This window comes from Xenopus laevis, chromosome 8S, assembly GCF_017654675.1.
Source record: "Xenopus laevis strain J_2021 chromosome 8S, Xenopus_laevis_v10.1, whole genome shotgun sequence".
Lineage (NCBI taxonomy): Eukaryota > Metazoa > Chordata > Amphibia > Anura > Pipidae > Xenopus > Xenopus laevis.
Genome location: NC_054386.1, coordinates 85,536,938 through 85,558,959, shown reverse-complemented (window position 1 = coordinate 85,558,959; position 22,022 = coordinate 85,536,938). Strand labels below are relative to the sequence as shown.

At 41.4% G+C, this 22,022-nt stretch overlaps 2 protein-coding genes across 7 annotated transcripts in view; one reads left to right on the top strand and one right to left on the bottom strand.

Moving 5' to 3' along the window:
- Nucleotides 1-564: 564 nt before the first annotated feature.
- Nucleotides 565-20,740, bottom strand: napb.S (NSF attachment protein beta S homeolog). 3 transcript variants are annotated; one of them, XM_041574238.1, is made up of 13 exons: nucleotides 20,580-20,740; nucleotides 12,857-13,067; nucleotides 10,158-10,268; nucleotides 9,168-9,247; nucleotides 8,962-9,078; nucleotides 7,633-7,679; nucleotides 7,295-7,372; nucleotides 6,481-6,536; nucleotides 6,189-6,273; nucleotides 5,968-6,072; nucleotides 5,790-5,858; nucleotides 4,658-4,708; nucleotides 565-2,328 (listed from the first exon to the last, which is right to left on the bottom strand). In XM_041574238.1, exons 3-13 carry the CDS (start codon nucleotides 10,253-10,255, stop codon nucleotides 2,227-2,229), a joined length of 888 nt encoding a protein of 295 aa, XP_041430172.1. In that variant the 5' UTR covers nucleotides 10,256-10,268; nucleotides 12,857-13,067; nucleotides 20,580-20,740; the 3' UTR covers nucleotides 565-2,226.
- The window catches only part of bicra.S (BRD4 interacting chromatin remodelling complex associated protein S homeolog), a 55,456-nt gene continuing 53,062 nt past the window's right edge, over nucleotides 19,629-22,022 (top strand). For 2 of the 4 annotated variants that reach the window (XM_018233350.2, XM_018233349.2), the window contains exon 1: nucleotides 19,634-20,125. The gene's annotated coding sequence lies outside the window, so the exon portion shown is untranslated. Of the gene's footprint in view, nucleotides 20,126-22,022 lie in introns of all 4 variants that reach the window. The other 2 variants (XM_041575329.1, XM_018233351.2) reach the window with 2 other exon arrangements.

Sequence of the window (22,022 nt, the reverse complement as noted above, 5' to 3'; positions counted from 1 at the left end):
GCTAACAAACCCCCAGAACAAACCATACCAGGCTCACATCCCACAGGGTATGGAGTAGGGTAGGCAGAGTACGGCACGCAAAGGGAGCATAGGACAGGCAGAGTATGGCACACACAGGGAGCATAGGGCAAGCTGTGTGACACACACACACACACACACACACACACACACACACACAGGGAGTATAGGGCAGGCAGAATATGGCACACACAGGAGTATATCAGGAACTTTAGGGGTTGGAACAATGCAGGGGGATTGCAGGTGTGAACAACACAGGAGTTTACAGCCTGTATTTGAGGTTTAAACAATGCAGGGGACAATCTCAGTACCGATACCTTTTATAGCTTACACAAGGTAAGGAATCATATCTAGTCAATAAAATCCAATGTTTTAAATCCCTTTACAGAATTTGTTTTGTTGCACAAATTCCTGTACATGATTTAAATGTGTTTTGATTATACAATATGGTCAAAGTGTAAATGTAAACAAAAACAGTTGTGTGAATCAGATGTGGCCAATTCATATGGGGTATCAGCTAGTGTATCACCATGTGCAACACAAAACTGGTTAATAACTCATTCGCTTTATTTATCAGTTTAGCTGTGTGATGAGATGGTTCACAATACAATAGAGGCTTGGATACAACATAACTAAAATACAGCCTGTTCAGGAGGCAAAACAAATAATCTAGACAGAACATTTAGTGATATGTAAAGGTAGAAAGTGCCAATAAGTAGCAAATTAAGAATAACCTATCATTTAACATTAAATTACTCTCTAAAGCTGTCACCTGATACCTCTGCTATTTTCTTTACCAGCCCTATGTTTTGTTGGATGTAAATGCACAAGGCAGCGGCAAATAATATTTAACAGGACAGCTTCTACTGCAATCTACTTAGAGGAGACATTAGTTAGATGCTACAGCGTTGGAGAAGACTGCTAATTAGTTATTTAATAAAGGATCAATTGTACAGATATAAACTTTTAACTCTGGATACATATCTTTTCTAAGCTCTTAAGATAAATAAATAGCAGTGTATTTATAGTTATACATCCCGCATTGCCAAGATGCAGTAAATTTTGTTTTGGTAGAATTAGCTATACCGATTCATACTCAAATTAATGCAAACCATAAAAAGGAGGGAGGAGGAGGCAGAAACCAATCCATTTGGTCAAGGTGTAGTTAATGGGGTAGTAAAGCTTTTGTATTTCAGAGCATTTATGTTCTAAAAAAAAAATGTTTTCTGTGGCACAAACTAAGAGTGTTAACTTCTGCCAGTATCGATACTTTAAATTATCTATCAAATTTAAACAGGAGAAACATTGTGCAGGCATACTATACAAATAACTAGAAAAATATCTAGCAGCAGGACAGGGAGTAGAAAGTATGGAAAATACAGCACAAGTGAGACTACTCTGCACAATAAGGCTAATGGCACACAGGGAGATTTGCAGCGTTTGGCTCTATAGCAATTTGGAAATGGAAAAATCTAACCTTCATTGAGTGTAAATGGAAAATGTTTAGCGACAGGGCACAAATCAAAGGCCTTGCAGTGCAATACACACCTGTCACTATGCAGGACAAGGAACTATTGCCGCATTTCCTATTTACACTATCCCCCACCCAGAGAATTAAATCTCCAGAGATGTATCATCTTGGTGCCATTGCGTTAAGAAAGTTAGAAGGGTTAAAAATGCTCTTCCATTTTACTCCCTCATTAACAAATCTATGAAAAAGAAAACAATGAGTCATATTAGTAACAGGGGTTAAATTGCACCACACCTCCTAAAATCCATGCAATGCTTTTAAATAAGCCTTTTCCCAAACCCCCCAGAAAGTTCCAGCTGGAACGAAGTGCTTTCTGGGTGGAAGCAGATAATGTAGTACAGCTAACAGCCAATACGTTTATGGCACTCACTACATACTAACACATGCAATGTAGTTGTGGATGTTTGGTGAATTGCTAAAATATGTACTTTTATACACATGTAATTCTGGCTGATCATGATTTAAAAACTCTTTCATTCATCACTCCACAACTGTGCTTGGAACCAGACAGCATCAACAGCAGGCCACAATGCACAGCACATAGGTAGGGTGTGGGAACTTGCATTGCCGGAAAGTTGGGTAGTAATAGTAAATAGGATATAAGCTGTGCCCCTCCTCCCCCTCCCCATATTCCTCCAGTTGGTTCCATCTAGAGGAAAGCCATCCCTCCTTAAGAATTAACGTAAATCCTCCTCTTCTCCCTGGATGGTCTTTTTTACACGCAACAGCATGGTCGTCAGCCACTGGTCCAAGCGGGAGATTGAGTCATATTCTTTCACCTAGAAGAAAGAGAGAGATCAGATTGTAATCATTCAGTGATGTAAAAAAGGCATAGGGGCAAAGTCACTAAGATTCATAGTTGAGCCAGGTGTAACTTCGCCGCACTTCGCCAGGCGTAGTTTCGCCAGCGCTCCGCAAATTCACTAAAATCCGAAGTTGCGCTCAGGGGTAACGTAAGGTTGTGAAGTTGTGCTAGCATTGATTCGCTAAACGAAGCGAAGTTACGCTAGCGATGGTTAATTTGCATACGGCGCCAAATTCAAATTTCAATGGAGGAATATGTAGCAGCACTACAAATGCCTGGGAAACCTTCAAAACATCAAATAAAATTTTTATTTTGCCCTACACATGTGCCCACTGTATAGTTAAGTTGCCATGAGTTAGGAAATGTAGGGGGGAAGGAGGGGAGCCCCAAAAAAAATTTCGATCTTTTTCAGCCTATCACCCATAATATAGAAAAAACACCAGCGTTTTTTGGGACTTAGAAAAAATTTCAACTTTTTTTGAAGCAATCCCTATCTACTCTATTGCGCTTCGCCTGGTCTGAGGTGGCGAAGGAAGTCTAGCGTAAAAGGTAGCGTTCAGTACAATGCGCGTGTTAGTGAATTTGCGTAGTTACGTCTGTTGCGCAAATTCACCAGGCGTAAGGGTGCGAAGTAACGCTAGCGAATTTACGCCATCGTTCGTGAATTTGCGAAGTAATGAAAATGCCCAACTCTAGTGAATTGACGCTAGCGTTAGGCGCTTAGTGAATTTGCCCCATAGAGTAGTTCTAGTATTCTATAACATGTATGTATGATGAGTACTGATTTATCACTGTTTGGTACAGAGATCAGAAGACATGGGATAAATAAAGTGAAAGTGTGTGTGTGTGTGTCTCTGTACAATGTGTAACTGTATTTTCAACACATTGGACAGCGTTTTTTAAACTTTTTACAAACTTTAAATACTGTTAACAATACAAATAATTGGATAGGTGCTCAAAAATAACTAAAAAATGAGTTTTAGTTGCTTTTTAACTTGAAGTAATTCAGTATTAAGCAAGAATTAGTGGTAGCCCTGAAGAACTTTGAAAAACAATTTATGACCATTTAACTTTTTAGTTTAAATAAGATTAGATATAGTAGAATATTCGGTACATTTTTTAGTGTATATAGCATTATTAAGTGTGTATTTTATGTTGATAACACGGTTATAGAATGGTTATGCAATAATTACAAAAATGATTACCTTTCTCAGGATTTTTAACAGTAAGTATTTTAAATGGATAGTGTAATATGTATGGATGCACCGAATCCAGGATTCGGTTCGCGATTCGGCCTTTTTCAGCAGGATTCGGCCGAATACTTCTGCCCGGCCGAACCGAATCCTACTTTGCATATGCAAATTAGGGGTGGGGAGGGAAATCACGTGACTTTTTGGCACAAAACAAGGAAGTAAAATTTTTCCCACTTCCCACCCCTATTTTGTTAAAATTCGGATTCGGCCGAATCTTTGAAGGAGGATTCGGTGCATCCCTAGTAATATGTGCTTTTAACGATAAACATGATGACTCCTTTTGGTGAGATTAGAGGCATTGGACACATTTTTACTGTATATATTATATTTTATATGTTTTAGCATAATATTTAGTATTATATAAATCAGTATTGTGCAAATGTCTACCACTGCTGTATAAAAGGATTTTTAATGGTTAAGTATGCATTTTTAATGAAATATAACGGTGTATCAACGTTTTATGATGTTAATGGGGCACCTATCTAACTTATTTACATTGTTTATCATCATCATTTGTTTATAAAGCGCCGACAAGATACGTAGTGCTTTACCTTGTTTATAACAAACGGGGAATAAATGGTGGATAACAAACAAGGGTTTACAGAGTACAAAAGGATGAGAGGGCCCTACAAATTAGAGTTTACAAACTAAAGGTTATATTTAAAGTTTGCTTAAACACTATCCCTGAGAAGGTCCAAGCATGGACTGAAACAGATTTTTTTTTCATACATTGAAAATAAAGTTACACAATACATTGGAAGGGTCGTAAAAATTGTTTTTGTATATCAAATTCGACTGTGCACCCTGTAAAAACCTGTTTAGTGAATGAGCAAAAACCTACATAATAGTCTTCATGGAAGACTATTGTCCACTTTTCTGATGTTAGCAAAGTTGTTTAGTGTTAAGAAATTACCCTTCAAATACTGAATTTAAGTCAAATTAGGTTATCATTACTCTAGTTTCTATGGAAAAGCCCAATGCTGAGCTCATCAGACTGCAACGTATGGCATAAAGTAATGCACGCTTGCTATTTGAGACATCTGGTCTTACCGCATCTGTGTAACTGTCCACACTTTGCTCTTCATGAGCATCGAGGAGCTTCTGTTTTTGGGAAGATGAAAAATAGAGAGAGACTTAATATTTTTGCAAAGTTAATCTACTAAATTGTAACTGTTCAGATTCTAAAACAAACGAGTATAAGCTGGCGCAAGAGAATTTCAAGTGTTGATGAAATATGTTAAACTACTGAATTTGATTCGTAGTAGGGATGCACCGAATCCAGGATTCGGTTCGGGATTCGGCCTTTTTCAGCAGGATACGGATTCGGCAGAATCCTTCTGCCTGGCCGAACCGAATCCTAATTTGCATATGTAAATTAGGGGTGGGGAGGGACATCACGTGACTTTTTGTCACAAAACAAGGAAGTAAAAAATGTTTTCCCCTTCCCACCCCTAATTTGCATAGGCAATTTGCATTTGCAAATTAGGGTTCGGATTCGGTTCGGTATTCGGCCGAATCTTTCGTAAAGGGTTCGGGGGTTCGGCCGAATCCAAAAAAGTGGATTCGGTGCATCCCTAATTCGTAGTTTGTCTTTTTACACTGCGCTAATTATCGCTTTACACTGCGCTATTAAGCAAGAGTTGTCGAGAATTAATTTTTACAAAATTTAAATTCAACCAAACCTTTTGTATTTTGTCCAGTAATGGGCAACATGGTAGATTTCAGAGGCCACATGTGGGTATCAAACTATATTCCATGTTGGTGACACACAAAACAATACCTTCTAAAAGGCAGATGCTTACAACTTTTGTGCACCTTATTTTATTGGGAAACATCAAAAGAGGTTGGCACAAGCCTGGAACACACCAAGTGGTAAGCTAGCCTCTTTTGACGTTTCCTGGTATTTGCTCCCTTAGTTGAAGGTCTGGGGTGTGTGTGCGGGCTCAGCGTATACAATGGTAAGTTTCTTTCAATGTACTCTTATCAGGCGTGTGTGGCCCAAAACATGTAGTGTTTTGTAGTTGCTAATAAATCACATTGTAGCAGTTATTCTGCTTTTGGATTGCTCTCCTCATTCCTTTGATTGTGTATGCATAAACTCACCACCTCCCTACTTTCCCTGAAGACCCAAAGCCGACCAGCTCACTAGTTGTATAACTAATAGTCAGTGATTGATTCTTACCTTAACTAATTTGCATTCCCTTGAATCAGTGAAAGCTGGGAACATTTCCTCATATTTCTGGAGTGCCAACTAAGAGGAAAATAAGTTTGATAGCAGTATTAATACATAACTCTACATATATATATACCTGAGTAATTTTAACAGTGCATTGACCAGAGTGATTGCCATATTATTTTACCTTGGCATTGAGCATGTCGATGCAGAAATGGCAAAGGGCAGCTTTGAAAAAATAATCTTTGGCGCTGTATTTCAAAAGTGGGCTGTCCATGGCATTGGTACCAACCTAACATTAAGAAAAACAAGTGAACAAAGCTGTAGCCCTAATTCTTACCAAAATAAAGAGGTGGTTTCCCTGGGAAAAATGTAGATAAAAGCAAATGTTCTCAGAATTAGCAATACCTGCTCATAAATTTCAACAGCTTTCTGATATTGCTCCAGCTGTGCAGCATAGGTAGCGACTTTTAACAAACACTTGTTGGCTGAACTGCAAGAGAAACAGAAGAATAATATATAGGGCTCTTTAGTTTGACATAACTGGCTCACACAAGGAACACCTCAATACACATAGAGGTTTTAAAAGTAAAGATAAAGGGTCCACAATACACTAGATTATGTACATTCAAAAAAAAAAAGTGAAAAGTTTAGATATGAAGTTATTTGAAAGAAAACTTTTTAGCGTGACTTGGATTACCTGTTGGATTCCTCTCCCTTGTAGTAGTCTGCTGCTTGCTCATAATGTGCTATTGCCTGAGGGGTAGAGAAAAAAGAAGGCAGAGTACACAGAGTAAGATAAGCTGTAGGCAGGCAAAAGGAATGGATGACCTAGAGGACAGAGGGGAACAAAATTGAAGAGATATACTAGGAGACAGAAGAGAATGCAAGGTAAGAGGGGAGCTAGAGAACTTAATGGGACAGAAAAATAGTAAGATATGGAAAAAATGTGAGAGATGATCTCAGAAACAAGATGACAGGCACAATAAGAGATGATCTAAAGAAAGGGACAGCAGGCAAAGGTGGAAGATCTAGGACAAAGTTCCCTGTAAGCCATGCGATTATCCGCGCACATACAAAAATATTGTGGCCACCACATACAACAAACTGTAGTGTGCGCATAGTTTTACACTTATTTGGACCCACCCATATCTCTATGCAACCAGCTATAAGAGTACATGAAGGATAATAGTTGTGCACATCGCCAAAAAGAAATCGGAGGTAACTTTTTGTCTTTTCTTTATTAGCATTTTCCATTTTAACTAATCTAAGAATCCATTTTAAGAAATCTGAGGTAACTTTGATTTGAGGGATAGGACAGCAGACAAAAAGATATAATATGAAGGAAGGGATGGCAGTTGGGAGGTGAAGAAAAGGGTAATCTGAAAGTGGCAGCAGGCAGTTAAAGGAGTGGTCTGGAGGGAGGGCAGAGAAAATGTAAAATATAAAATTTTGGTCAGACAGCAATCACCCGCATATTCAGTTTTTTACCACTCAGAGGGAAAACAACTCACCTTCTCTATGTCAACCAGCTCTGACTCGTAGATCTCTGCTATGGAAATGTGATGTTTGGCGGCAATGGTAAATCTTCCCTATATGAAAAATATTGATGTTCCATATTTATGTAATTTATTATATTTTCACTAGACCCTTGTTACCATCATATTTTGTTTGGCCATTTCCCAAACACGCATGCATCATTCTCCACCAACTGCATTCCTTGCACACCTTGTTCTTCAAACATCAAATATCTTGCTATATGTCTTGTTTTATTTCAGCCAAATTTTGATTGCCACTCTGTGGTCAACTCAGGGAGTGATACAAGTGGGAGATAGTTTGGAATTGTTCTTACCATGTCAGTGTAGATCTCTATTGCTCGAAGCAGACAGTTAATCGCCTCTGAAAAAACAAAATAGATACTACTGTTATCATTTATGAACGGTATTTCTGAATAATATAAACTATTTCTTTATTTAGCCGAGAAACTATCTTTAGTATTTTAATCGATAAAATGCTTACAATGTGGCCTAAGATAATACATTTACAACCCTGGCTGTGCATGGCATTCTCTGTTCAAGCCAATAGCAGATCAACTTCAAAATCTGCAATCAGCGCTAAGGTGCCTTTGACAGGGACAGTATTCACAGGGAAATTTGTATGAAATCAAGATTTTAGAGGTTATTTTCACGAATAAACTCACAATCAAAAACCATAACAGTATACTTATTTATTAGAAAATCAAAATACAAAGGCTCAAATGTATAAAAATGCTGAACTAGCCAAATGAGAGTAAGAAAACCTCAAAATCCTCGTTTTCTTCCGAATTTTTGTGCAATGGAAAAAATCTAAATGCTCAAAGCAAAGAAATATTTTTACTTTTAGAAATGTACAGCTCCCTTTGACTTCTACATGACCTCGTCAACTTTCAGATGGCAAAGTTTTGTATTATATTTTTTCATGGTTTAGAGTAATTAGTCTAATACATGATTTTTAGTACTAAAAAGTTTGATTCAGGAAAATGAAAAGTAAAACCCTGAATAAATTGGATCCTTACTATTTAATAGTAAAACTAGGGATGCACCAAATCCGGGATTCGGCCTTTTTCGAAGGCTTTGGCCGAATCCTTGTGCCTGGCCGAACTAAATCCGAATCCTACCTTGCATATGTAAATTAGGGACAGGTAGGGAAATCACATGACTTTTTGTCACAAAATAAGATTCTTTTCCACTTTTTCCTCTCCTGCCCCTAATTTGCAAATGCAAATTAGGATTCAGATTGGGTTAGGTATTCGGCCTAATCTTTCACCAAGGATTCGGGGATTCGGCCGAATGTCAAATAGTGGATTCAGTGCATCCCTAAGTAAAACACCCCTTTCTGCGCACATAACTATTTAAAAGTGTACATGAAAGATCATCTTTGTGCACATGACCAAAGACAATTGCAAGATTTTCCTATTTTCATTGTGGTTTATGCTTGGCTGTTAATTATGTTTAAGATATTTTTGTCCTCTACACTTACATAATAGACCACATAAAAACAACACTCTCATTGTGCTAGGAATAGGACTTGTCCTTCCTCTTTGCCCATGAATACAAACAATTTTTATACATAAGACTGATTAGTTTATATGCACCTGCTCAAGATAATTCAACATTCAAGACATAACTAGGATCTAGCTTACCCTGGGGGTCAGATTTCTTGAATGCATTTCCAGCATCCACAAAGTTAGTGGCTGCATCATGCTTGCTTTGAACCTGAAGGTGGATCTGGGCAGCCTGGCAGAAGGCATTGCCAGCAGCTGTGAAGAGAAGAAGATCTTATTGCACTACTCTGAGGAGTCTCTCGAAAGCTTGTTCCAAACGAATTCACCGATTCCATACTACCTACCACTCCAGTTCTTGGCCATCTTAAACATGTTGGCAGCCCGACCATAAAGTTCACATGCTTCTTCCATTTTTGAGGAACCACTTAAATGAAGACAAACAGAAACAGATCAGTTCAAGTTAGGAGTGGTTCATCTTAAACATAACTTTTAGTATGTTATAGAACGGCTAAATCTAATCAACTTTTCAATCGCCTATCATTTTTACTTTTTTATAGGTATTGAATAATTGGCCTGCATCTTCTGACTCTTTTCAGCTTTCAAAGGGGGGTCGCTGACCCGACCTAGAAAACAAATGCTCTGTAAAGCTACAGACTTATTATAATTGCTACTTTTTATTATCCATCCTTCCATGCAGGCCCTCTCCTATTTATATTCCATTTAAAAAAATGCATGACTGGTAGGGTAATTTTAGACTCCAGATTGGTGGTTAAATTGCAAACTGGAGAGCTGCTGAATAAAGAACTAAATTACTCAAAAAACACAAATAATAAAAAATTAAAACCAATTGCAAATTATCTCAGAATATCACTCTCTGAATCATACCAAAAGTAACCGTAAACAACCCCTTTAACAGGATGTAAAATGATTTGTGTAGTGACAGCTACAGTGTTGGAAATGCTGAATATGGGTATTTTTTTAGAAGTAATTCAAATGTCTAATGTAAAATAGTTATAGAGACAGGAAAGCAGGGGCTGGGTTATAATCTAATCCTCATGCTTTTGCTGGTTTTTGCTTTTGAGGAAGTGGCTGGATAGCCACGAAACACGTCAAGCAATGGTTCCTTGTCTATGCTATTTAGTGCCTATGTTAATGGATTAATAAAACTATGAATTTTTAAGCAATACCAAAGACTCTCCTTCCATGGTGCACCGTGCTTTGTTACATAATCTAATCTTCATGGCCAGGTCCCCATGCCATTTTGATGTAACAGCTTCCCTGTATATGTAAATGATCATGAAACTATAGACATATCCTGACCAGCATTTACTTACCCAAAGAGCCCTGAAAAGAATGACTGGGATGACTTCACCTTCTTGTCAGCCTCAGCCAGGAGCTGCAGAGCCTCCTTTTCCTTCCCAGAGTTATCCATGGTTGGGTGGGTCCTGTCAATGAGAATAACATCAGAGACAGTGGCGTAACTATAGAGGAAGCTGAAGCAGGGGGGACCCAGGAAGAATAGGGGCCCCATAAGGTCCTAACTCATATACAATTTAAATAAATATTGGTAAAACTGGTCAACCTCAGGGCCTGAAAAATAATCTGCCGTGGGACCCAATAATATTTAGTTATGCCACTGATCAGAGAAGTTGGGAAATATATGGCAAGTATTAAAAGAAAAGTTCTAAAAAAAAAAAAAAACTTGAGGTCACGGGTCAGAGGCTTACGTCTGTAACAAAGAGCAACTCCATTTGCAACATTAAAGGAGAAAAAAAACCCTTGCTAATAAAAACCCCTACCCTACATAGACCCAGGCCCATATTTGTGGAAAGACCACCAAGGCCCGGGCCTAAGGCGGCAGGATTTTAGGGGCGGCATGCTGCTCAACCACATTTTTTCAGAAACACTGGGGATGCACAGGAGATATGATAGTTTTTTTAAATTTCCCGTGTGCCAATGACAAAAATTTGCCTGAATAAAGGGTAGGGCGGTGCAACGAACAGCAGTGGGCCTAGGGGTGCCCGCTATGTAAATCCGGCCCTGCATAGACCCCCTCCCTGCTTCCCACCCACAGCCTAGGTGGTACGTTTGGTAAATGCCCCTAACTCTTTACTTACCCCTCATTGCAGATTCAGAGCATTGGAGTTCACGGGCACCATCTTCTTTTCTTCGTTTATCTTCGGGAATAGAGCGGCGTATTGGCACATGCGCAGTTGGAACAATCTTCTGTATTGCGACAACTGCACATGCGCCGAAAGTCAAAGTAATCGCCAAAGTGCTGGAAGACCCGAAAATTACCGAAGAGAAGAAGATGGGGCCCTGAATCTGCTCCAAGGGGTAAGTAAAGAGTTAAGGTGGCCATACACGGGCATACTTTAATCATTCTGCGATGAACGATCGTATTGTTAAACGATCGTCTGACGATTATTTTACCATACAATATGCCATCCACCGAAAACGATTATATGAACAGATATAACCGTATTGTTTGCTTCGTGTATGGACGAACGTTGTTCAACAAATGAGTGGTGCCAGCATTGTGTCACTGTCTGTAGTATATAGTCAGTTTCTCCTTCCCTGCTCCATGCAGACATATGGATTTATGCCTTGCTATGGCATAATAAACTTCTTTCACATATGAGGTGATATTCCTGCAGTCAGCACCAATTTATTTCTTTACATAGTTCATATAGTTACACATGAAGCTTTCAGCAAAGAACGTTAGGGTCCTTTTGTATATGTTTATTGTTCCGTATATATGTTCGTTGGCTTGTGCTACGATCCTGACATGAGCAAAGAGGGATTTTATCCCTGAACGACTAAAATTTTTAAACTCATCCGACCAATTTCACGAACGATAATGTCGAGACGATCGTTCGTACACCATCAACCAACCAATCATAAAACACCTGCTAGGGCCGGTATTCAGGGTCGGACTGGGGCCCACCGGGGCTATTGGCCCTGGGCAGGGTCAGACTGGGGGGCTCTGGGCCCCCCTCCGGACACCCTGGCCCCACTATAATTGTGGCGGGGTAGTCCCAACAGAGCGTCACTTATGCGCAGCCGGAGCCGCACAGCGCATATGTGCGAAGTGTGTTGTGCGGCACCGCATATTGATTTTTTTTTTTTTTTAGTAAGGCCCAGGAGATTGGCAGAGGGTGTCTGGCCCACCAGTTTTTTTCCCGGTCTTCCTCTGGGCCAGTCCGACCCTGGCCCCCCTCCGGCACCCCCTGCCGAGAATGCGTTTGTGTGGTAGTGCACACGCACGCAGCACCACGTTAGTCTGCATGCGCGTGGCGCAATGCTATTGTGCACGTACGAAATTTTGATTTTAATGCGACCCCCAACAAAGAGGGATTGCGCGCCACTGAGAATCGGATCTGGGCCACCGTGGTCCACCGGGTTTTTTCCCGGTGTCTCGCCGGATCAGTCCGACACTGCCGATATTACAAATTTACTGGCAATGTAACTGCCGGTAATTTGTAATACCCTTAACAAAAGGCCTTGCCCTTGGGTGGAAACGTACCTTTTCTTCCTCATCTTGCCCTCGCGCAATGCGGATCCACCCCCCCCCCCCCCGTTGGCCAGTAAATTTTTTTTTTACAAAGGTGGCAACCCTAGGTAGCGGGGGTAGGGGTTTTCATTAGCAAGGGTTTGGTTCTCCTTTAAATTGCATAATGAAACGCTGATAAGACCAAGGCCATAAAAAGCAAGGAATAATCACATTAATTTAAAGGAACTGAGAAGGGCTAAGCACAACAACCATAGAATAGGCTATTGTAGCACGGGTTGGAAGTCGAGAATCTATGAAACATTTTTTACCGAAAAGCGAATGGGGCGAGGGCAGCAATAGGTATCAGTGCGACAAGAGCCAAAAATGAATCTCTGCAGATGAGTGACAGGCCTCGTAGGAAGCTGAAGAGCCGGCGCAAGTTGCATAAATACTCGCGGATGAGGAGACAAGATGCCGAGGCAACAATCATACAGCTGACGATGGGGTGAATAATCTGCTAGAGACGAGAGAGACACTCACCTGATCTAGCAGCCAGATAATGACTCCGCTTACTAATTCTCCGGATCAGCAGCAGCTATTCTTCACTGACAGCAAAACTTCCGCCCGCAAAACACATGATTATTCTATTTCCGCCCAGATTCCGTGCCACGTGACCACCAGCCTTCCAGGTTCACATCCGGCCAAGTACTGTTGTTGTTGATGGCGCTTTGTCCAGTTGTGACTCTGGCTCCTAATACGAAATGACAGGACGACGGAAATGAATGATTCCTACCAGTGTTATACAGTGTTGTCTTTACACAAGCAAACTGTAGGAATCATTTCTAGTTTATTATAAATTCAACTTTTATAGATATAATCTGAGTTACTCCTTTTTCTATTCGGGTAGCGTTGACACGTTTTACGTGAAAAAAATGACGTAGGGACTTTGTGACGTTTGGCCGAATCTAGCCCTGTGGATAGGGAGGAGCCAGTGTTCCCCCTCAACAAGTGTTCAGCATTAAAGGAACAGTTCAGTGTGAAAATCAAAACTGGGTAAATAGATAGTCTGTGCAAAATAAAAAATGTTTCTAATATAGTTGGTTAGCCAAAAATGTAATGTATAAAGGCTGGAGTAACTCTGAGTTAGTCAGCGACTTGAAGGGGGGGCCACATGGTACATTTCTGTTCAGTGAGTTTGTAATTGATCCTCAGCATTCAGCTCAGATTCAAAAGCAACAGATATAAACCATGTGGCCCCCCTTCAAGTCTCTGATTGGTTACTGCTTGGTAACCAGGGTAACCAATCAGTGTAAACCAAGAGAGCTGAAAAGCAGGAAGTAGTGTTCTGACTGATATGTTAGACATCCAGTCACTCTGGATGCTGAGGATCAATTACAAACTCACTGAACAGAAATGTACCATGTGGCCCCCCCTTCAAGTCGCTGACTAACTCAGAGTTACTCCAACCTTTATACATTACATTTTTGCCTAACTAACTATATTAGAAACATTTTTTATTTTGCACATACTATCTGTTTACCCAGTTTTTATTTTTACACTGAACTGTTCCTTTAAAATGCCACAAAAACTACCCTGCCATAGAATTGCCTCTGATAAAACATGTGTAGTGTCTTAGCAAAGTCAGTTATCGCCATTGTCTTTTTTGTAGCCGTTACAAGTATCTGCTACTAATAGCTCTGTGGGGCAAATTTACTAAAGGGCGAAGACGTTTTGGAACTTCGCCAATTAACTAACTTCGCTAGAGAAGGAGATAGACTCGAATTTTCGCTCTGTCGAATGGACGTTACTACGCAAATTCACTAAGATGCGGATTTTAATGAACGTTACCTCTTGCGCCAGACCAGGCGAAGTGCAATAGAGCAGATAGGACTTCCTCAAACTTTAGTTGGAAAATTTACTAAGTCCCAAAAAAACGCTGGCGACTTTTCCTTTTTTTCAGCAAAAAGGAGTAAAAAGAGCATACATTTTTTTTTCAGGTAACTGGCTTCCCCCCTACATTTCCTAACATATGGCACATAAATTATACCGTGGGCTCATGTGTAGGGCAATATAACAACTCTATTTTATTGTATTAAGGTTTCCCGGGCTTGTGTAGTGTAATGTATTTGCTGCAACATATACGTCCATTGAACCTTAACTTCGCGCCGTATGCAAATTAGGCAACACTAGCGCAACTTCACTTGGCAAAGTAACGCTATGGCAACTTCGCCAGCATTCGCCCTGGATGCAACTTTGGATTTTAGTAACTATGAAGATTTTCATTCATCCAGGTCATGGTATATCTAGTATAGGTCAATTTGGATTTTAGTGTATTAGCGTTGTCCTGGTGAAGTGTTGCGATGTGAGCGAAGCGGTTGCTGGCGAATTTTGCTGGAGGTTAGTAAATTTGCCCCTATGGGATCTGCAAGTTTGAAACCACACTTTATGTAAATATGCAGCGTATTTTATGGCATCAAAATTCTAGTGATATAAATTAGTGAATTTGCCCCTATGTGTCTTCACCCTAAGGGAAAGGCCAGACATGGCGTTTTTACGTTGTGTTTTTTTAAAAAAACGTTGTCAGGCGTAAATAAGCCACTGAAACCAAACGTGACCATCAACAAGCGTTTTTCAGCACGTAGGTTTCTTTTCCCAACATGCACTTCTCATTGTTCTCTTCCCCCATAATTCCGCTGGCTGGAAATAAAAAATAGAAAAACTATTTAGAAATGGAAAAACTATTTTACATGCAAAATGGAGCAGGAATGATCGCCAATACTTAAGAATTACGTCACTGGCCGTAAAAACGTATATGTGTCATTTATATCACGAGAATTTGGATGCCATATTAAAATACGCTGCGTATTTACGTAAAGTGTAGTTTCAAACTTGCAGATCCCATAGGGGCAAATTTACGTACCTCCGCCCAGCAACACTTCGCCAGGACAAAGCTAATTCGCTAAAATCAAAAGTTGCGTCCAGAGCGCCGAACGCTGGCGAAGAGGTGCTAGCGTTACTGCGGCAAGCAAAGCAAAGTTGCGCTAGCGTTGCCTAATTTGCATACGGCGGGAAGTTAAAGTTAAATGGACGTATATGTTGCAGCAAATACATTACATTACACAAGCCCAGGGAAACCTTAATAAAATAAAATAGAGTTGTTATTTTGCCCTACACAAGAGCCCAGTGTATAGTTTATGTGCCATATGTTAGGAAATGTAGGGGGGGAAGCTGGGTACCCCAGAAAAAATTTACAATTTTTTGCAGCCTATCACCCTGAAAAATGAAAAGTCACCAGCGTTTTTTGGGACTTAGGACTTCCTCAAAAAGTATTTGAAAATGTTTCTATCTACTCTATTGCACTTCGCCTGGTCTGAGGAGGCGAAGGCAAGTCTGGCGCAAGAGGTAACGTTCAGTAAAATCCCCATCTTAGTGAATTTGCATAGTTACGTCCATTCGCCAGAGTGCAACTTCGCCAGGAACGAGGCCTCACGAGGAAACTTCGGGCGACTTCAGAAAACGCAGCGCAGCGTGTGCTTTAGCACAGGCAACTTTTCATTATAGCGGATGGGAAGACATGCGGAGGCAGTTCGGGGAGATTGTCACCTAGAAGAAGAGGCGATTAGTCACCAGGCGACAAAATCTCCCCGTATCTCTTCATGTGACCTAACCCTAAAGGAGAACTAAACCCTGGCTTAATGAAAAAAAAACCCCTACATAAACCCCCCCTCCCCCCCCAGCCTAGGTGTTACCCTGGTTAAATGCCCCTAACTCTTTACTTACCCCTCTGTGCAGATTCAGGGCATCGGAGTTCACAGGCACTATCTTCTTCTCTTTGGTAATCTTCAGAATGATAGCGGCGTATTGGCGCATGCGTAGTTGGAGCAATCTTCCGTTTAGCAACAAATGTGCATGCGCTGAAAGTCACGTAAATTGCTGAAATGAAGGAAAAAGACCTGAAGTTTACCGAAGTGCCGGAAGATGCTGCCCGTGAACTCCGATGCCCTGAATCTGCACCGATCGGTAAGTAAAGAGTAGGGTTACCACCCGTTTGGTTTTTCTAAGGCCTGTTCGGGTCTCCAGTTTCTGTTCGGTTTTCAGCCTTGTGAAAACTGAACACTAATCTGGCCAATACATTATCAAGTGAGGTTAATGTCTTATTACAGAAACAACAAAAAAAAGAGCAAATCAATCAACAATAAAAAACTGTTTTTCTAAATTAGCATTGCTGTATTTCAGAGTTTTCTGGATAACTGATTTTTGATAATATTTACTTCATACATAGGCAAGACCACATGCATAACTGATTGATATACCACACTTGTGTCCAGGGCACAATGCAGTGCTGGCATACATAAGGCAGCCTATGGCAAGCGGTGAGAACAGGGCTTCTTATCACCCATTGGTTGCATGTCTGAATAACTCTCAAGTTGGAGAGCAGGTAGAGAAAATAATTTTTTTTGGGGGGGTGCACATGATGTGCTTCTCCGTGAGGGGATCTGCACTTGTGCAAAGACTGCCCTGCACATGTGCTGGTTTGGGAAGGTGGGGAAAGACTGTGGGGTTTGCCTTTAAATCAGGCACTACCTGTTTCCACACATTCACATTTGGGAAGGGTACAAAGTGGAAATAACAGTGCAGCTTGTGCCTATTTTTTGGACTATGGACCCTTCTATGGATTTTACAAATGAGCCCTACTTAGAAGTAAACAAATTATTTAACAGTTATACTGTTTTCCCCACACTTTCTCTGACTTTGCTTGCAGATTCTGCCTTTATTTCCCCCCACTAGTCCGGTATATTTGAGTTTGTTGATCAAACCATGGTATATATCAAGAATTCACAATCTAGTCTCTAGATGTATCTAAATAGTTTTGTGGGCTAGTACTAAATTGTTCCCTGCTATAATTTTCACCTTGCTCAAACTCATTTTGGGGCCCCATATTGGATCTCAATACCTTATGACTTCTAATAAATCTATTATGAATGGTTATTCATAATCAAATGCAGCATTTTCCCCAAAATTCCAAATTAAGTTTGGTGATGTGCCACATGCATTTAAACACATTCAACTGCACATGTTCTTTGAGCTGAATCAGACGCAATTGCACTGAAAAACTTGGGTGTCAGTATGTTGTCAATTCTGGCACCAGCCATTAAAATTACTTCTGCACCTGATTCATACCGCCAAACTGTCCCGTTTTTCGCGGGGACAGTCCGAATTTTGAAAGCTCAGCCCGTTGTTACTGAAATGTCCCGACTTTCTCTTTGATCTCCTGCACTGAACAGCCAGAAAAAATACAAAGTTTCCTGCCTGAGTCTCTCCCTGCTCACTTATAGCTCTGGGCTCAGATTACAGCAGAGAAGGGGGGGGGAGAGGAGCAAAGTGAGCATGCTCACTCCCGGAGCGAGGAGGAGGAGTCTGATACAGAAGCCCATGTGTACACAATAGAAGGAAAGAAATTCAGTTTTTCTTTTGACAAGGACTCAGAGCAGCACTACTTTGAGGGTTTACTGGTATATTTAGGTGGACCTTTCTGATAAGGCTTACTTAGTTTTAACATTTCCTTCTCCTTTAAAACACTTTCATTTTTTGATGTTACTATTCCTTTAAATTGGTGCTCTAGCCTTCCATTCTGGCTGAAATCACTCTTGTGCGGAGCCAAGACTCAAATTAGGGATGCACCAAATCCACTATTTTGGGATTCAACTGAACCCCTTGTGAAAGATTTGGCCGAATACCGAACCAAATTTGAATTCTAATTTGCATATACAAATCATGGACGGGAAGGGTGCAAGAGAACCACATGTACAGTTCGGTTAAAAATCTTTTTACTTCCATAATTGTGTGATGAAAAGTCACAATGATATTAAGGATTCAGATTCGGTCGGCCAAGCAAGAGAATTTGGCCGCATTCTGCTTAAAAAGGATGAATACCGAACCGAATCCTGGATTGGATGCATCCCTAACTCAAATGTCTACATTTCCTTTCCAGTTTCCTAATAGATGTGTTAATTAGTGATGGGCGAATTTGCGCCGTTTCGCTTCGCCGAAAAATTCGCGAATATCGCGCGAAATGGCGAAAAATTCGCGAAACGGCGCCCGTTTTTGACGCCGGCGCCCGAATTTTTGCCCCAAAATTGTCTGAAATTGATTAAAGTCACTGCTAAATGGGAGAATGCTTAAGACTGGGGTACAGACCCCAAAATCTGGCAACTCCTGACTTCTACACAAGTCAGTCCCATTGCATGCTGGGTATTGTAGTTTTACATGAAACTTAGTAGTCAGCAAATTGTTGAACAAAAACTACGTTACCCAACATGCACTGGGAAACACAAGCTTGGCACATTAGGGCATCCAAACCAGTACAAAAGTAGCCCAAATCTGTACCTTGGCTAGTTTGTACTTTTGAAACCCGCCTGGGCTTTAAATTAGCAGCCCAATGTGGCTGGAAACCCGGAAACCCTGTTCAGCACAGTGCTCTGTCTGTATGAGCAGAAAGAGAGCTCTTCCCAACACAGAATGACGCTCGCAATGTGTATAAAAATATTTACATTTCGTGATTACTGAAGGAAACAGGGCGCATCCCACTAAGAGGATGAAATGCCATTCGAATCCAACCAATAGCCGCATACACACAACCACGCAGCGCCTCCTACTTGATTTATTATTCTACATAGTGGTCACTCACTTTCAACACGCCCAATAGGCTAACGAAGCCCCGCCCAGCTATAACAAGCCACAACCAATCAGCAGACACTCCTGTCTCTCTGGCAGAACAAGTTTCTAATGGTTTAAGGAAGGACCCATCCTAAAGGTGGCTATTGCATTGCCTGTTTGGAATGTGAGTGGAAGTCGCATATGGGACGCGCTTAAAGGAGCCTAGAAACATCAATAGATGTAATGGGACACGTGTAAAATGACAACGAATGAATGTGAAGAGGTAACTGGCTAATAGCTTTATTACAAAAAAACTGAAACATCGCCAGTAGAAACATGACAGTGTCAGATAAGTAAGGAAAGCACCACTTGCTCATCCCTTGCCTCATACTCTCGCACAACTGATAAGAATCGCATCATGTCCTCTAACTATACACCTGCTATTCCCCCTGTCAGCTGAGCGCGAACACAGGTAGCCTCGCTTTCATTTGCATAGAGATTGGAGCGCACGATGATAGGCCCAGCCGACCCAAAAGTCCCGCCCTCCCGCTCTGTATGGACGAGTCAGGGAATTCTCCCTAATTATAGTGGCGGGATACAGTACAGTAACGCCTCAGTGTTATGTTTACGTTGCCCCATTTTAAAATTCTCATATGCTCAGGGCAGCGATTAGTAGTTCCTGTATAACGTCAGTGGCAGGTCCTGTGTATGAATGTACGGTGTCACGGATGGGACATCCTTCAGAGGCTGGACTTCTTTCCCTAGCCTTCCGCTCTCATTAGCATGCAAAACAGAACAAGCTGAGCGCTAAGCTCCTCCCATTTGGGTTCTTCGCATTGTTATGGGGGAGGGGAGAGAAGAGGCGGAGCTACAACAGGGGGAAGTAAGAAAAAAAACAAATATATAATCCAGCCTGAACACTTTCCCCCCCTTAAAATATGATCAATTAATTTCTGGATTTTTTTTTAATCCTATCCATGCGATTCTAAGTGGTGTATGTAATCCCCCTCCCCCCGGCGGCGCGTGTGTTGTGTATCCTCTGAACAGGCGTCGCAATAACCCTCTATGTGTCTAGGCCACTTGGGTCCTGCGTTGAGAACCCGTGCTGGGATGACTTGGAGACCCCGGGCCGACTGCTGCTCAAACACCGCGGTGAGTTTGTTACAATTGTAGCAATTTCTCTTTAAATCTCTATAACTCTCCCTTACCTGCACCCTCATCAGGAACCAGAGATGGGGAGAGAGGGGGAGAACCCACCTCCCCCCTTTCTCTCCCCAATCTCACCCCACCGTCCCCCCCTTCTTTTCTCTCCCTCTTCGGCTCTCCCTGTCACGTCTGCAGAATAGAATGGGGCTTTAAATCGGACGGGGTATCAATGCGGGGGGCTGTTCCATCTGACAGGGGTGATGTAATGATGTGTCTGATCGCTGCTGGCCTGGCTGGTGAATAGGAATCTATTGGTGTTTGCAGAGCCCAGGAAACTGGGGGAGGTAGTGATGAGTGAGAGTGGCGGGGTGCGGGCTTGTGCTGAGCAGGGGAAATGCCGGACATGCACTTGGGAGATCTCAGCCCTTTGTTACATTGCGCGCTGTTACCTGCATCTCACCGAATAAAAGTTCCGGCTCCTCGTCCAGTCTGCTGCCCTTCAGCTGATGCGCCACTACAACTGCCAGCATTGGGCACAGTTGTGTTTGTTCAGTGATTTGGGCTTGTTGCTGCTGCTCCTGGGGTTCTTATGACTGCCTCGGGTTTTGGCGGGTACAAGGACAACAAATAAAAGTCACATCATGCCCAGAGGAGGCAATACCGACGTGCATCACTTCTTATAATACTTGGGGCTGCACAGTTGTAAAAGGATAACTGGCTGCACTTGCTACATCATGTTGTCTGGGGGCGTTTATGCAATCATACTGATACAGGCATTTAGTACTGTGCCTAAAGGGTTTGTTCACCTTCAAACAGCTAGATAGATCACCAGAAATGACCACTTTTTCCAATCCCTTTCTATTTTCTACGTGTCACCGGTTTTGTAACATTATAAGTGTCATTTTTCACCTTCTAAAGCAGTTCTGGGAAGGGGTCGCCGACCCTGTTAACGGTGTCAGACTGGCCGACCGGGATACCAGGAAAACTCTCGGTGGGCCCTCTTGTTTCAACGTAGAAACAGAATACGCCGGCACAGCATGGGTACTGTGCTGGTGTGTTCGGTTTCTCCGTTGCATTTGAGGCTGCCAATTCTTATCGCCGAGCACCTGGAATTCACGTTTGAGTGTGCGAGAGTAATTCTTTCCTTTTTCCCTCTTGTTTCAAAACATTTGGCTTATTTCATGGTAATTCCCTTTATGGGGAAATATGCTTAATAATAGGAGAATATTGATAGTATATATAAAAGACTAGGAGAATAAAGAGGTTGAGTGAGTAGAGGATGAATAATAGTTTGGAAAGGTCTGTCTAAGGTTTTCTGGTGGGCCCCTGGCATCCCAGTCCGACATTGCCTGTAAACCAGTGATCCCCAACCAGTAGCTCGCCAGCAACATGTTGCTCCCAGTGGTCTAAATAGGTGCATATTTTTGAATTCCAGGCAAGTTTTGGTTGCATAAAAACCAGATCCTGCCAAACAGAGGCTCCTGTAGGCTGCCAGTTCACATAGGGGCTACCAAAAAGCCAATCACAGCCCTTATTTGGAGCCATCCAGGAAAATTGATCATGCTTGTGTTGCTCTCCAACTCTTTTTACATCTGAATGTTGCTCTTCATGGGTGAAAAAGGTTGGGGACCCCTGCCGTAAACTGTTCTAAATTGATACATTTCTTATCTTGGTTCCTGCTGAGCAGAATCTCTGGGTTTTATTACAGGCAGCTGTTAGACTTGATACAATAGTTGCTAATACTCCAGAGATGCTGCTGAGAAATGGATCAACATAATTTTAACAGTTCAAAGTTGGAGTTCCCCTTTAAACTTAGATTTTGGAAAAACAGTAAAAAAAATAAATAATGGAAAGTAATTGAAAAAAGTCTTTATTTCTGTAAACAACTGAACTGAAAAAAGTG